The sequence below is a fragment of the Crocuta crocuta genome, unplaced genomic scaffold (assembly GCF_008692635.1).
Source record: "Crocuta crocuta isolate KB4526 unplaced genomic scaffold, BGI_CrCroc_1.0 scaffold115, whole genome shotgun sequence".
NCBI classification, from domain to species: Eukaryota; Metazoa; Chordata; class Mammalia; order Carnivora; family Hyaenidae; genus Crocuta; species Crocuta crocuta.
Genome location: NW_027530575.1, coordinates 3,601,386 through 3,615,429, shown reverse-complemented (window position 1 = coordinate 3,615,429; position 14,044 = coordinate 3,601,386). Strand labels below are relative to the sequence as shown.

Below are 14,044 nucleotides of genomic sequence, written 5' to 3'. Positions count from 1 at the left end.
AAGTGAAGGTCAATAAGACCTCATGTTCTTTTATTATACTTATTAAAAAGCATTTCAATGACTGGTATTTACTGGTGCCCACATTTTCAGCAAAGGCTAGGAAAATTCTAATAAATGTTATACAAAAACTATTAACTAAGACACAGGGCAGTTTAATAACAATCTAAATAAGAAGATTTTGGTTCACATTTGACAAATGTTACTTATGAAAATAAACATTTAATTTGAAAATATTAAGCACATGAGTTTATGTTTGATGAATATTTTTTAAGAGTAGGAAAAAACTATACTTGCAATAATTCTTTAATATAAGTGTTCTTTTGCAGTAAAGTTATTTTAATGAGTTGTTTGCTGTAAAAAAGGTAGCTAAGTAATAATAATAGAAATAATTACAATTTTGAATTATATTTTTAAGTCTCTTTCCTATGACATCATTAGCAAAGCCAAAAGCTGGCATTAAAAAGAAATTAGTAATTTAATTATAGAACTAAGATATATTTATGATATATTCCATAGGAAGTTACAAATAAAAATTCAGCACCCCCATTTCCTAAATTTACTATGTATTTTACTACACACACACACACACACACACACACAGAGTAGTCTTTTTTTAAAATGTTGCATCAATTTAAGGTCAACCAGCTGATTTCGATGTCAACATCAAAATTATTCATTTTCTAAATCTGCTGTAAATATAATAAGGTTATCTTAGAAAACTTTAAGTAAATTTTCTGATGCTTACATGTTATTCATATTGCTTCCCAATAATTACCTGCTAATATCATTAGCATGTTACTATTTTAATGATTCTAATTTACTTCTTGATCTCTAAAGGCTTTTCATATATCAAGGAAATTCACCTTTAGCTACATTTATAAAAAGTTTTTGTTGTCAAGGTTCTCAGTCTTTTCTGTTGTTTGTTTCTTTATGTATTCTTTTAAAAATGTTTAATGTTTTATTTATTTTTGAGACAGAGACAGAACATGAGTGGGGGAGGGGCAGAGAGAGAGAGGAAGATATAGAATCCAAAGCAGGCAATGGGCTCTGAGTTGTCAGCACAGAGCCTGACGTGGGGCTCAAACCTACGAACTGTGATATCATGATCTGAGTTGAAGTTGGACACTTAACCAACTGAGCCACCCAGGCCCCCCCTTTATGTAGTTTTGATGTAACTGTATTTTATATTTATATGATTGGTAATCATATATATTTATATTTACTTAACAATTCTGGGACTTATGGCTTTCTCTCATGGACCTTCACTATTAAATCTACCTAGAAGTAAAATTTAATCACCTGCTTTTTTATCTTCCAAGACATTTAAGGTTTTAGTAAAGTATAACCCAGGGCAATTTACTTAAAATCTCATTGTCTATGTTTTTTTTTTTTTTTAAGTTTATTTTTAAGAGAGAGAGAGAGAGAGAGAGTGCAAGTGGGGGAGGCGCAGAGAGAGAGAGGGGCTTACAGAATCTGAAGTAGACTCCAGGCTCTGAGCCGGTCAGCCCAGAGCCTGACATGGGGTTCAAACTCACAGATCACAAGATCCACAGGGTGCAAAATCATGACCTGAGCTGAAGTCAGACGCTTACCCTACTGAGCCACCCAGGCACCCCTCCTTGTCTCTGTTAACTGTGTGAAGCCATGAGAAGAGAACCACGTCATGGGTTCTGTGGCTGTCTGTGCTGTGCTTTAGCTATTTGTTCATCTCAAGTGCATTCCAGTATGAAGAGTAAGACAAGACTCCAAGTTCACTCACTTATTTTTTTCTAAAGGATAACTAGTTATCTTAAAACTATTTTTAGCTAGTTAATTTGCTTATGTGTTTATGTATTTATTTATTTATTTTTAATAGAATTTATTGTCAAGTTAGCTAACATACAGTGAGTGTATATAGTGCACTCTTATCTTCAGGAATAGATTCCTATGATTTATCACTTACATACAAGACCCAGTGCTCATCCCAACAAGTGCCCTCCTCAATGCCCATTGCCCATTTTCCCCACCCCCGACTCCTTACCTCCATCATATTTCCCATCTGTTTAGAGAGATACTTTTATCAAATTATAAATAGGGTTATATACTTTTATCAAATTATAAATAGGGTGTATTAGGGTTATTTTTGGCTTTCACTTCAAATTTACGAATACTGCTATTTTCCTTTCTCATAAAGCATTTAAAAAATTCCCCAGAGTTATATAATGCTTTTTAAAACCTGGTAGTCCATTTTCCCCTTAGGGATCCTTTGAATTAGAAATTGTCCAGCTTTGGGGATGAGCACTGAGTGTTATGTGGAAACAATTTGACAATAAACTATTAAAAAAAAAAAAAAAAGAAATTGTCCAGCTTTGGGGCGCCTGGGTGGCTCAGCCAGTTAAGCATCCGACTTCAGCTGAGGTCATGATCTCACGGTTAGTGGGTTTGAGCCCCGCGTTGGGCTCTGTGCTGACTGCCAGCTCAGAGCCTGGAGCCTGTTTCAGATTCTCTGTCTCCCTCTCTCTCTCACCCTCCCCAGCTCAGGCTGTCTGTCTCTTAGAAATGAATAAAACATTTTAAAAAAAGAAGTTGTCTAGCTTTTAAAAATGTATTTTTGATATTTCCATTTGAATTTCCAGAGAAATACAAGTATAATTTCATAAATACCTGGTAAAAATATCATCATATTAATTTTGATTATGTAAGATAATAATTCATTTCTGCAAACAAGTCATCTTGTTCAAAATTAGTATGATTCCTTCCATTCATTCTATTTGACATCTTTCAATAAAGTTTTATTTTTTCTTTATCTAGATCTAGCCCCTGTCTTTCTGATTATTAGATAACTCACTTTTACTGGTGCTATTTTAAATAGATAAACACATACATCATCTAGGTGAATTTAATTTTTTCTAAAGAAATCACACTGATGTTTGCATTTCGCTTCTATGATTAAACAACTTCCAGAAATCTTTTAAATTTTTCTAAGATCTTAATGGTAATAATATTTAGCTATTAAGATAGATTATTACATAAAATACAAATATTTAAAATTATGCTCCATACTTTTGTTTCTCTTGGCTATGAGTCAAGAAGTGGACATCTTTTGGCATTCCTGAATTTAGTGAAATTAATTTAAACTAAGTATAATGTTAGAGTTTTTAAATTTAAATTTTACCTAACATCCAGTGAAATATTAGTTTCAGAAGCAGAATTCAGTGATTTATCACTTACACCCAACACCCAGAGCTCATCACATAAAGTGCTTTCCTCAGTACCCTCCATATTCATAAAATTTATATATCTACCTCAAAATTCAGCATTAAGCTTAATGATATATTTACATTTATATCTCTATGCATATATTACCATTTATAAATGGTTTATATTTATAGAAGGGAGAAATGTGGAATTTGTTGGATGTTTATTCAGCACATATGAAATTATTATGTATAAAATGTTTATAATGCCATCCTTATAAAACATAACAAATTATCTGAAACATAATGACTTGCTTGTCTTTGAAAAATATCTTCCCTGTAGTGATATCGTTTATATAAGTGTAAGAATATTATCCCAAACTATGTTTTTAGTAAGCATATAGAAATATGAAAGTCAATGAGAACCTTATCCTATGAAAAATTCAAGAAAGAAGTCATTCTTTATAATGCTATTTTCTTTAAGGCCTGAAGTTTTATATTTTAAGTATCATAAAAAAAATCTTTGCTTTTAAACCTTTCCAGTATGCTTCTCTGTATTTACTATTTCCTTCAAGAGAATACATCTAACATAATTTAACCTTTTCCTAAGCATTTGATGGCATGAAGATCACCATCAGTGTTGGTCCAAATGCTCTTAAGGCATCATGGAATGTGTTTTTTTGTTTAATAGCTATGCATGATTGTTCTATTTCAGTAAAACATGATTTTTATTCTGGTTACTCCCTCACTATCATCTATTGTTGCTATTGAAGTCTCCAGATCACTCTCATTTGTTGGTTTATAAAGTCTTGTGAGTAGGGTAATTGAGCTTATTAATAGGACATTAAATTTGTAGTAGAAAGGCTTTGTGAAAAGACCTGAGGGCCTTTCTTTTGAGTTGAATAAAGGAGTATAACTTCTTTATAGCTTTTTGTGACATCTTGTCAGTTCAGAAAACTATGATCATTTTATTCTGTGCTGTGGTCAGGATAAGTAAGATTGTTAAATGTTTGAATTATAGATATTAGAATAAGTCCTGCTATCAGTCATGCCAAAATGGAATGTATAAATATTAATTGATATTGTCATAACTTAATTACATATGGCTGTATAATGAACAACTCTAAAGAGACCCAGAACTGCACTTTGATAATATCTTGAACACTTATTCTCAGTTTGATATTTTGAGACAGGAGCCTGTTGTTAGTTTTGTCATGAGGAAAATACATTTGTATTTGCATTGTATCTAATACATGCTAGTTATGTTGTTCAACTTGGAAAACAAATACTTGATAAATTTTCAAAATGCAAATCAAAACAAAGTACACATTATTGCTGTGTAACAAATTACCACAAACAGTGGTTTAAAAATACTGTCATCTTCTAGCTTACAGTTTTCTAGGTCAGAAGTCTAGGGTGGCATGTCTACATTCTCTGCTCAGGATGCCAAAAGACTGAAATCAAAGTGTTGGCTAGGCTTGTGCTCTCATCCAGAGCTGGAGGCCATCTTCCAAGCTCCTTCAAACTGCTGACAGACTTTGTTCCCTGAGGTTATAGACCTGAGGGATTGCTTCCTTGCTGTCAGGTAAAGAACACTCTCAGCTCCTAGAGGCCACCTGTATCCCTTCTCATGTGGCCCCTTCTATTTTCATACCAGTAAGTCGAATCCTGCTCATGCTTTGTATCTTTATGACCTCCCTTTCCACAACTAGCCAGAGAAATTTCTGTTCAAGGGTTCATGTGATCAGGGCCACCCAGGTTATCTCCCCATAATAAGATGAACTGTGACACACAGCATAATAACCAAATGAAGTAATTTCTTATCACATTCTGGGAAATAGGTCATTAAATCTCAAGAAGGAGCATTTATAAAATGGTGCCTACCGCATGTATTAAGTGCAGTCAACTTGTTCTATAATCAGGATAAGGTCATAAAGGTGTGTTTATCTATAGCCAGCTTAATACTGTTGTTCCACTATCTGAGAGACATTGAGCAAGTTACTGAAGCTTTCTCTGATTCAGCTGCTTTTTCTACAAATTTGGCCTATTAATAATAACTATGTCATCCAATTTTAATATAAATGAAATGTAGTAAAACATGTAAAATCTCTTAGAGCATAGGAAGTACTCACTAAATATTGTATATCACTAATATCATATAGTATCAAAAATACCTACTGTTTTATTTCACATTATTCTACATACCAAGAATAAGATTTATCTTTGAATTACATAACTCCATTAAGTTGGGAAGTTTTACATATTGCTTTAGATTTATTGAGTTATAGTACACATTTTATAAAATAATATTGTTATTATACAAAGTTAGAGCTCACAGAATAATAGCAAAATCTCCTGCGAGAGATGATGCAAACTTCAAAAGGCTTTAACATATAGTAGCCTAGAGTTTAAGAACAAAATAATAAGGATCTAACCAGTTTAATAGTAGTCCTCTATAGCCAGATGTGTTCATTATACCATTTTAATGAGCCTAAACATTATTTTAAATTAGTTGCTTAGATTTATGGTTTGAAGTCTCAGAGTAGGTGCTTTCCAGTTTATTAAAGATGTCAGGACTGTATTGTGCCTTCAGTCACACATTCTAAAGTCATGCAGGCATTTGAGATAATTAGTGACAGTTTCATAACTGCAAAGTAACTATATGTTAAAATAGGGTTTCCTTTTTGATCCCTCAAGTTTATGACTTATGACCACAATAGTTACTTATATTCTACTTTTTAATTTACATAATGAAAAATAGTGCCTTTACTGTAAGGAACAATACAGGGTAACATTTCTCAGTGAAATGGCTTTGTCCTTCCTTTGACTCAGGCAACCACTAAGGAAATACATATACTCTGATAAGCACAGAAAACCAACTGAACCGATAAACAAATGGATAAATTAAAAGAAGTAGTATTAATAAAATTGAGATGTTTATCCAGATAGCTAATGAAGTACACTGGTGAGAGGATTTCTTTTTGCTAATGTTTTTTTATTTATTTTGAGAGATAGAGAGAGTACAAGTGGAGGAGAGGCAGAGAGAGAGAAAGAGAAATAGAATCCCAAGCAGATTCAGTGCAGTCACCTAAGAGCCCAATGTGGGGCTCGATTCCACATACCCTGTGATCATGACCAGAACCAAAACCAAGGGTCAAATGCTCAACTGACTGAGCCACCCAGGCACCCCTGGTGAGAAAATTTCCTAAAGAACATTATTATTAATAGCTTTCCTTAGAAAAAGAGGAAGAATATCCTTAATTTTGTGATCATTAAAAACAAAATAAAATATTCACATTACATGCTGACTGAATGAGAAAATAATCAGATTGGCTACTATAAGTAAACTCTACAAATCAAGAAATACTTCTTTGTTTTGGTTTACTAAACTTTCTATAACTATGCAAAGCTAAACAATGGAGTGAAAATAGATATTGTCTTCTGGGGCAGGTGGAATATGGCTCCCCAAAGATGTCTCCATCTGAGTCACCAGAATCCATGAATATGGTAGCTTACATAGAAAACCGTGGGGAAGTTTTAAAATTGTGAAGAGAATTAAGTTTGCTAATTAGCTGATTATAAACAGTCGATTCTATATTAAATGGGAATATTCTACATTAAATCAGATTATGAAGGGGTGAGCCCAATGGAATAATAAGAATCAAAGTCAGAGAGATGCAGTGTTTCTGGCTTTTTTGTTTGTTTGGTTTGGTTTGGTTTGGTTTGGTTTGATTTTGTTTTGTTTTGTTTTTTGTTTTTGGCTTTGAAGATGGAAGCAGGGGTCATAGGGAATATGGATGGCCTGTGGCAGATGGGAAAGGCAAGAAATTCACTTCTCTAAACCCCTGAAAGAAATGAAGCCCTGTCAACACCTTGATTTTAGCACAATAAGACCTGTTTTGAACTTCTGACCTCCAGAGCTGTAAGATAATAAATGTGTGTTTTTTACACTACTAAGTTTGACATGATTTTTCACAGCAGCCATGGGAAATTAATACAGCTTCTAATTTGAAAAATGAAGACAGGATGTATTCCATTTCTGATGTAGCATTTTAGGATAAAATCCATAGGTTACCTTTAAGACTCTGTTTGAGGAAAAACACTGTAAAAGCAAAAAATCCTGCCATGTGTTGAGATTTAAGATACATCTGGCTTCGTAGGACAAAACTTTGAAACTCAGGTCAAGTCTTCACTTTTCCCTTTGAATAACAACACCTTAGGTTGCTCAGAAGCAACCAATTTCACACATCCCCAACCATTTTCTCTTAGAAGGATGACTAGACCTTAAATTCTCTGCAAAGATTTTGACCAAGGGTTTGGACAGTATGGAAAGTATAGTTATACAAATACATACTTCCTTGTCTATCCATACCTACAAAATATGAGTATTATGGAGTTGGGTTCATTAGGATTAGGTTACACTATTTCTTCTACCTTCATTTGTCAAGAGTTAATTATAAGAGAGAGATACTTCCATTACACTTAGTTTTTAGTTAGGCATTCATGAATGTGAATGCCATCAAGCTTTGAGAATTCAGATGACCTTGAAATAATTCAGCAATTTAGTTCACTTTGGAACTTTGTTTTGTATATAGACAAATGAAACATCAAATATAAAATATAATAAATATACTTAAATATAAAATAAATTCATGTGTTTAAATGATTTATTTTATGTTCCTAATCAGTACAAATGAATTTTCTGAACATTTCAATTTATGTTTCTTCTAAAAATAATGGTAATAATCTTATAATAATTCATATTTTGTTTTATGGAAATTAGTTCACATTTTTATTAACATAAAAAACAGATTTAATGCATCTAACTAGTATCTATATTAGTATTGCTTTATTGCCTTTGGATAAAATTTGAGCATACTTTATATCAGTTTTATTTCAATTAGCAAAGTTTCTCCTACCAAGTTATTCATATTTGTTTACTTCCTTGCTGGTTACTTTCTAAATAGTAAGTGAATCCCCCTAAGGAATGCTTTCCTTAGTTTTCAAACTTTTATTATATTACAAGTAAAATAATCTTTAGTGAGTATGTGGAAGTACACCAGAATGTTGACTCTCTTTATAGGGATATTTAATCACTGCAGATAAAGCATTGGTGAATGTGAGTCTGAATATTAAGACCAAACACTGAAAAGCAAGATTAGTGTTTGTTCACTACATTTTATCATATAAACACTTGTGAACTTGTTCAAGGCAGACATTTTTAATGTAAAATGTGTAACTCAAATCTATAAAAACATATTTTGTCAGCAATTTACCTTATTTCATCTTTCAATTTCTATATCGTAAGTTAGATTTATTTCATTGCTCAGGTTTGTGTATAAAAAGCTTTTAGGAAAGATAAGCTATTTTATTTAGAGATTATAACATGATTGATAAGGGTAGAAAATCATTTTAGTCTCTACATTCTATTAAGCTAGTACCCAGATACATTTTTAAAGCAGATTTTAAAAAGCATAACTGACATTTGTTTACGTAACCTCAAATTGACTTTTTAAATGTTCTGTTATCTTAAGGCATAAAACAAGTTTAAAGAGAAACATGGTAAACAATTTATTAAATTCACTTCACTTTCAGAAACCATACAGAGATTATATAGATATTATACTAGAATTATGTTAACTTTTCTTTAATGGCAAACAGTGACAGAAAGAAGTTGTAAAATCTATTGACAGAACTGTGCCATGAGCAACGGTAATTCTAATGAATCAATAGTTTAGCATGAGACCATTATGATATTCAAAGAGGTTATATATTTGTGTCTATTTGGATCATTAGTTTCTGCCAAAAAGAGAAAATAATGCAGTTAAATCACTACTCCCTTTGGCTTTCTGCGACATTTTCTTTAAGAAAAATAAGTGTGACAAGAGTATTTTCACATCTGAATTTGTACACTGCATTGGGCAGGTTGTGTGTTGGATTAGTAGTGAATGGCGATTATTTGATTTTTATGTTTTATCAGGAGCTACAACCATAGAGAAATATGACCTCAGAACAAATTTGTGGATCCAGGCAGGGATGATGAACGGCAGGAGATTGCAATTTGGTGTGGCTGTTATTGATGACAAACTCTTTGTAATTGGAGGTCGAGATGGCTTAAAGACATTGAACACTGTTGAATGTTACAATCCCAAAACCAAGACTTGGACTGTCTTACCACCAATGTCAACACATAGACACGGTCTAGGTAAGATCTCTTACTTTATTGATATTATTTTTAGAAACATTTATTGATAGTTAAAATGCATGTTAAAAATAGTATTACTGTCATCAATTATCAATAACTTTAGATAAATTATGGGCTTATTTGGAGCATTTTTTCTAAGTTCTTGACATTTTCTTGTGTTGACTAATGTGCACTAAACTCTTGAGAGTTTATACTCTTGAGAAGGATGTCAATACCAAAATGAGTAGACCACAAGCAATCGTCAACATTTTCACAATCTGACACTTATACAACATGTAAAGTTCAATATGAGAAAAGAAAAAGTAGAACTATTCTGGAGAGGCCAGAGTAATGCTTCCCAGAGGGAAAAATAGTTAATGTACATTGAGGAAATCTTACTTAAGGTGGCTCGCTCTGCTTCCATAGTCTAGCCTAGCCATACTTTTGCATGTAATTAATCCCACCTTGAAAAATCTGTGGGTAAAGAGCAATACAGTTTAGAGAAAGAGTATCATATCAACTGGCACCAGAGATCAATCATATAGGATTGAACTAATTTCTCCTGTGAAGGAGCCTGGAAATGCAGAGAACTATATTGGGATTCAGAAGATCTGGGTGTGAGTCTTGAATCTACCATATTGACATGATTTGAGGACAGCACTTAAACTGTAAGCTTTCCGTTTCCAGATTTGCCACCAATTCAAAGTTATTAAGTAGATAATGATAATGCTATGAAATCACTGTGTAAATTATGAAGTCCTATACAAATATTTGAAAAAGAGGAATGAAATAAGGGTAAACAATTCCTGAATTTGTACTTGTATCATGGGAATTATAAGGAGAAGTACAAATTACTTTTTTTGAATACCTGAAATATGACAAGTAGTCAACTAAATGTCTTTCATGTATTTATAATGTATACATTACCGACTTATCCAGGTTTAATTGCAAATCCACTGATTTAGACATTCATAGGCAAGCAAAATTATAGAGATTTCAAAAACACATATTAATGCTATTTCAATTTTGATGTCTCTAGCACTGTATTTCCCATTTTTGTTTACTCTACCATCAACTTAACCAAATATTAAAGAAATAAATAAGTAAGTAAATAAATAAATAGAATAGGTCTGGACTAAAGCAACTTTTTGATCATCTGGTTTACCTCCCTTTTTTCACATTAGGTATTAGTAAATTAAGGAATAGTAATAAATATATGAGAACCTTTTCAAGTTCTAAAATTCTGTGCCACCATATAATTTATTTAAATCACATGGAATCCAATCATAATATGAAAATATATCTACAGCAAATGATTCTTCCCAGGTAATATTCATGAGTATAAAAGATTTCTTACATGATTTTTTTTCAAACATATTGGAGGATTTTTGCTACATGTGTTGTTTTTTATTATTTAGCTATCTAATTACCTATGTTTCTGTTTGAGTGAAATGTAGAGAATAAGCACTCTGGTTTAGAATGTTTAGAATTTAATGTCTCCTTCTCCCTTTTTGTTTTCGATAATTCAATTCTTTTCTATTAAGGTATACTAAGGTTCAATTATGTAGGTTATTTTCATGCTAAGAGAACATACTTGAAAATATTCCATGAAGAATACATCTTATGCTGTGTAATTTCAAGTATTTAAAGTGTACAAGTTGATGGTGTGCTTCAAAAATCTGTCACACAGCTTCCTTTCCTCTAGGCGTCAGGACTGGACAAAATGGAAACCTAGAATATTGTCTTTTAGTTTTTCTTGTTTGCTATTGAGTTCATTGTAAAGGTCCATGTGGAAGTAAGGCTGCATAGCAAATGACATGAGCTAATAAGTATCATGGATATCTGAAATGCAGTGCAGCATTTCTCACAGGTTTAGGGACCCAATGCCAAATGTAGTTATCCACTATTTTCATGCCTAGGCCTATTTTGCTTTGTGTTTTTTGTGCTGCTTCACTTCTATTATCAAGTGGCTCACCTCTCCTCCATATTTAATGCCACTGGTTTCTTCTGTTTTACTTCCTAGTGGCTGTTGCTTCCTGTCAGTTTAAAAAAAGTTCTCTACTACAATACTTCCCAAGATCTGTCCTTGTTGAGGTAGTAGATAGAGCATCATTTCTGGACACAATTCTCATCTCAGAGTGCCTCATAGATTGCTAGCAATGCCCAGGACATAGAAAATTGCCTTCAACTAGGATGCCAATCCAAGCTCTAATCAGTTGAAGTCAGATTGATAGCAATGCAAGATACATGTGTGTTCTCTGATGAAACTGAATGTTTCCTTTATGATCAATCACATCCCTTATGATCCTTTGAATCTCAGAAGTTTATCATTCTATGTCATACTCAAATGACATAAACTTCCTAGAAGGCCCAAGATTTCTGTTCCTTTAATATAACGCATCAATCTTTGATTTGCCTTCTTTCAGGGACTCCTATTACATCAATGTTGATATTTCTTTTTTAATTCATCATATTTTCTCAAGTTTAATGTTATATGTTTTCCTTTATCCTTTCCTGATGGCTAATTTTAATATCTAACCCTCCAAATTGTCCTTAATCTGCATACATCATATTTCTCCCATGTATTGAGGTCTTGATCTTAATTAATTTTGTTTTTCACATACTCATTATAACTGCTTGGTAATTCACTATAATTGCTTTCTTCTTCCATGCTATTAATATTCTTCCTTATCTCTGTGTGGCTATTTATTATACCTATTTCAAATTCCAATCTGCCTCTTTAATTCTTTTTTATTCATTGTATGTGATCATCTTCCTTCTCTTCATCAAATTCCTCGTTCAGATTTCTCTCCTCTTAGTCTTCTCCTTCTCCTCTTAGTTATTCTTTATCTCCTCCTTCTGTAGTTGTTGTTGTTGTTGTTGTTGTTGTTGTTCTTCTTCTTCTTCTTTCTTCTTCTTCTTCTCCTTCTTCTTCTTCTTCTTGTTTTTCTTCTGCTTCTGCTTCTTTTGCTTCTCCTTCTTCCTCATCTATTTTTTCTTCCTCCTTTTTTTCTCCTCTTCTAATTCTATTTAACAGTAGTTGTAACCACTGAAATATGTAATTTTAACTGTATTTTTAACTGTAATTTTTAAGCCAGATGAATATATCAGATACTTTGTCCAATTGCATGGAAGTTAACGCATATGCCATTCTTTGTGTCTTCTCAAAACATTCAGGACTGGGTGGGGGAATTATGACAGGGCATGGAGCCTTGACCTTGCAGGCTGACTTTGTCCAAACTAGCTGCTATTATTCCTAACAAGTAACCCTCAGGGACACATCTATTTACTTTCATTTGCAAATAAATGTCCTTATGCCTTTCTTCTTTATCTGTGATGCCCTAACTATAGGACTGGGAGCTGGGATAGGAAGGGAATGTTCAGAACCAGCAATTCTATTTGCTTCTGCTGTTAACAGTTTCCCATTTAAGCTGGGCTCTGATGACATTCTGATGTCATACACAATTATGGCAAGCTCTTGATAGGTTCTGCTCTCTCACTGCCACGCAGCATAGAGGATTCACTGGTTCTTCTTTTGACCACATCAAAAAGCACAGATCAAATTTTCCTCCAAGATATTCCCCTGTGGCACTGCCATGAATTTTTGTCTCACTCAGTAAGTCACAACTAACTTCTGTTTCTCTAATTATTTTTTTACAGTGTTAGTGTTTGCTTTTCAAAAACACACCATAACCTTTCCTTTCATGTAATCCCTGGTATTTGGTTTGAATGTAAATCAACAGCCTTCTGTGCTAGTTTTTTTATTCATTCAGAAATTAGAATGTCCCATTTTATTTGCCATATAATCAGTATCTCTTCTGCCATATGTAGTGAAATCACAAAATTGACTATGAAATCCCATATTATGCACTCAAGTGACTAGAAGTAACAGGATAAAGTAAAATTCAAAATATATAAAATACAAATTCAAGACAATTTTGACCTATATGCCTTTTTGTTTTCCTCCTTTGATTTGTATAGGTAAAACAAAACCTTGAATTATTGTTTGAGAAAGCCACATGAGTTCCTTGGTTGCTAAAGATGATTATGTGACCAAAAATGTTTCATAGCTATCAATAAAGGAAGAAAGCTCTTTCTGCTGAATAAAACAGCAGAGAAAAATTGTACACCTATTACATCTGTGATGTCAAGGGAGTAATGCATCTGCCTAGAGAATTAAACTAATTAAACCACAGTTCTCTCAATATACTGAGTTTTTATTTTGGCATTTATGTCTTTGAAGCACATAATTCCATATACCATGACTTTTTTGCACCACATTTTATATTATATAAATTCAAATAAAACATTATTACAATACAGAGTTTGCAATTATGTCCTTTTAGGAGAAATTGATAAAGGGTAAGATAGTTATGGATTATTATGGATTTTCTATATGCTAGGAGCCAATATTGTATGTTAAACATATGGTAGCAGTTGTTTTTATTTTTACTTTGTTTAGTTTTCAATTCAAATAAAATTCACATTCTGTAAATTTAAGTTTTAAAGTGTACAGTTGAGTACTTTTAAGTATATTTACAATTGTGCAGCCATCACTACTATCAAATACCAAAATATTTTTGTTATCTTTTTAAAAAATATTTCATGTGGTTTTTTTTCAGAAAGAAAAAGAGAAAGAGAGAATATATATGTGGGGGGGGGGGGAGGCAGAGGGAGGAAGGAC

The 14,044-nt window shown here is 32.7% G+C and overlaps 1 protein-coding gene across 2 annotated transcripts in view; it reads left to right on the top strand.

Moving 5' to 3' along the window:
* Positions 1-14,044, top strand: part of KLHL1 (kelch like family member 1) — a 355,540-nt gene that overhangs the window by 249,648 nt on the left and 91,848 nt on the right. For both annotated transcript variants that reach the window (XM_077767989.1, XM_077767988.1), the window contains one exon: positions 9,157-9,381. In XM_077767989.1, coding sequence (XP_077624115.1) covers positions 9,157-9,381 — 225 coding nt within the window. The remainder of the gene's footprint in view (positions 1-9,156; positions 9,382-14,044) is intronic.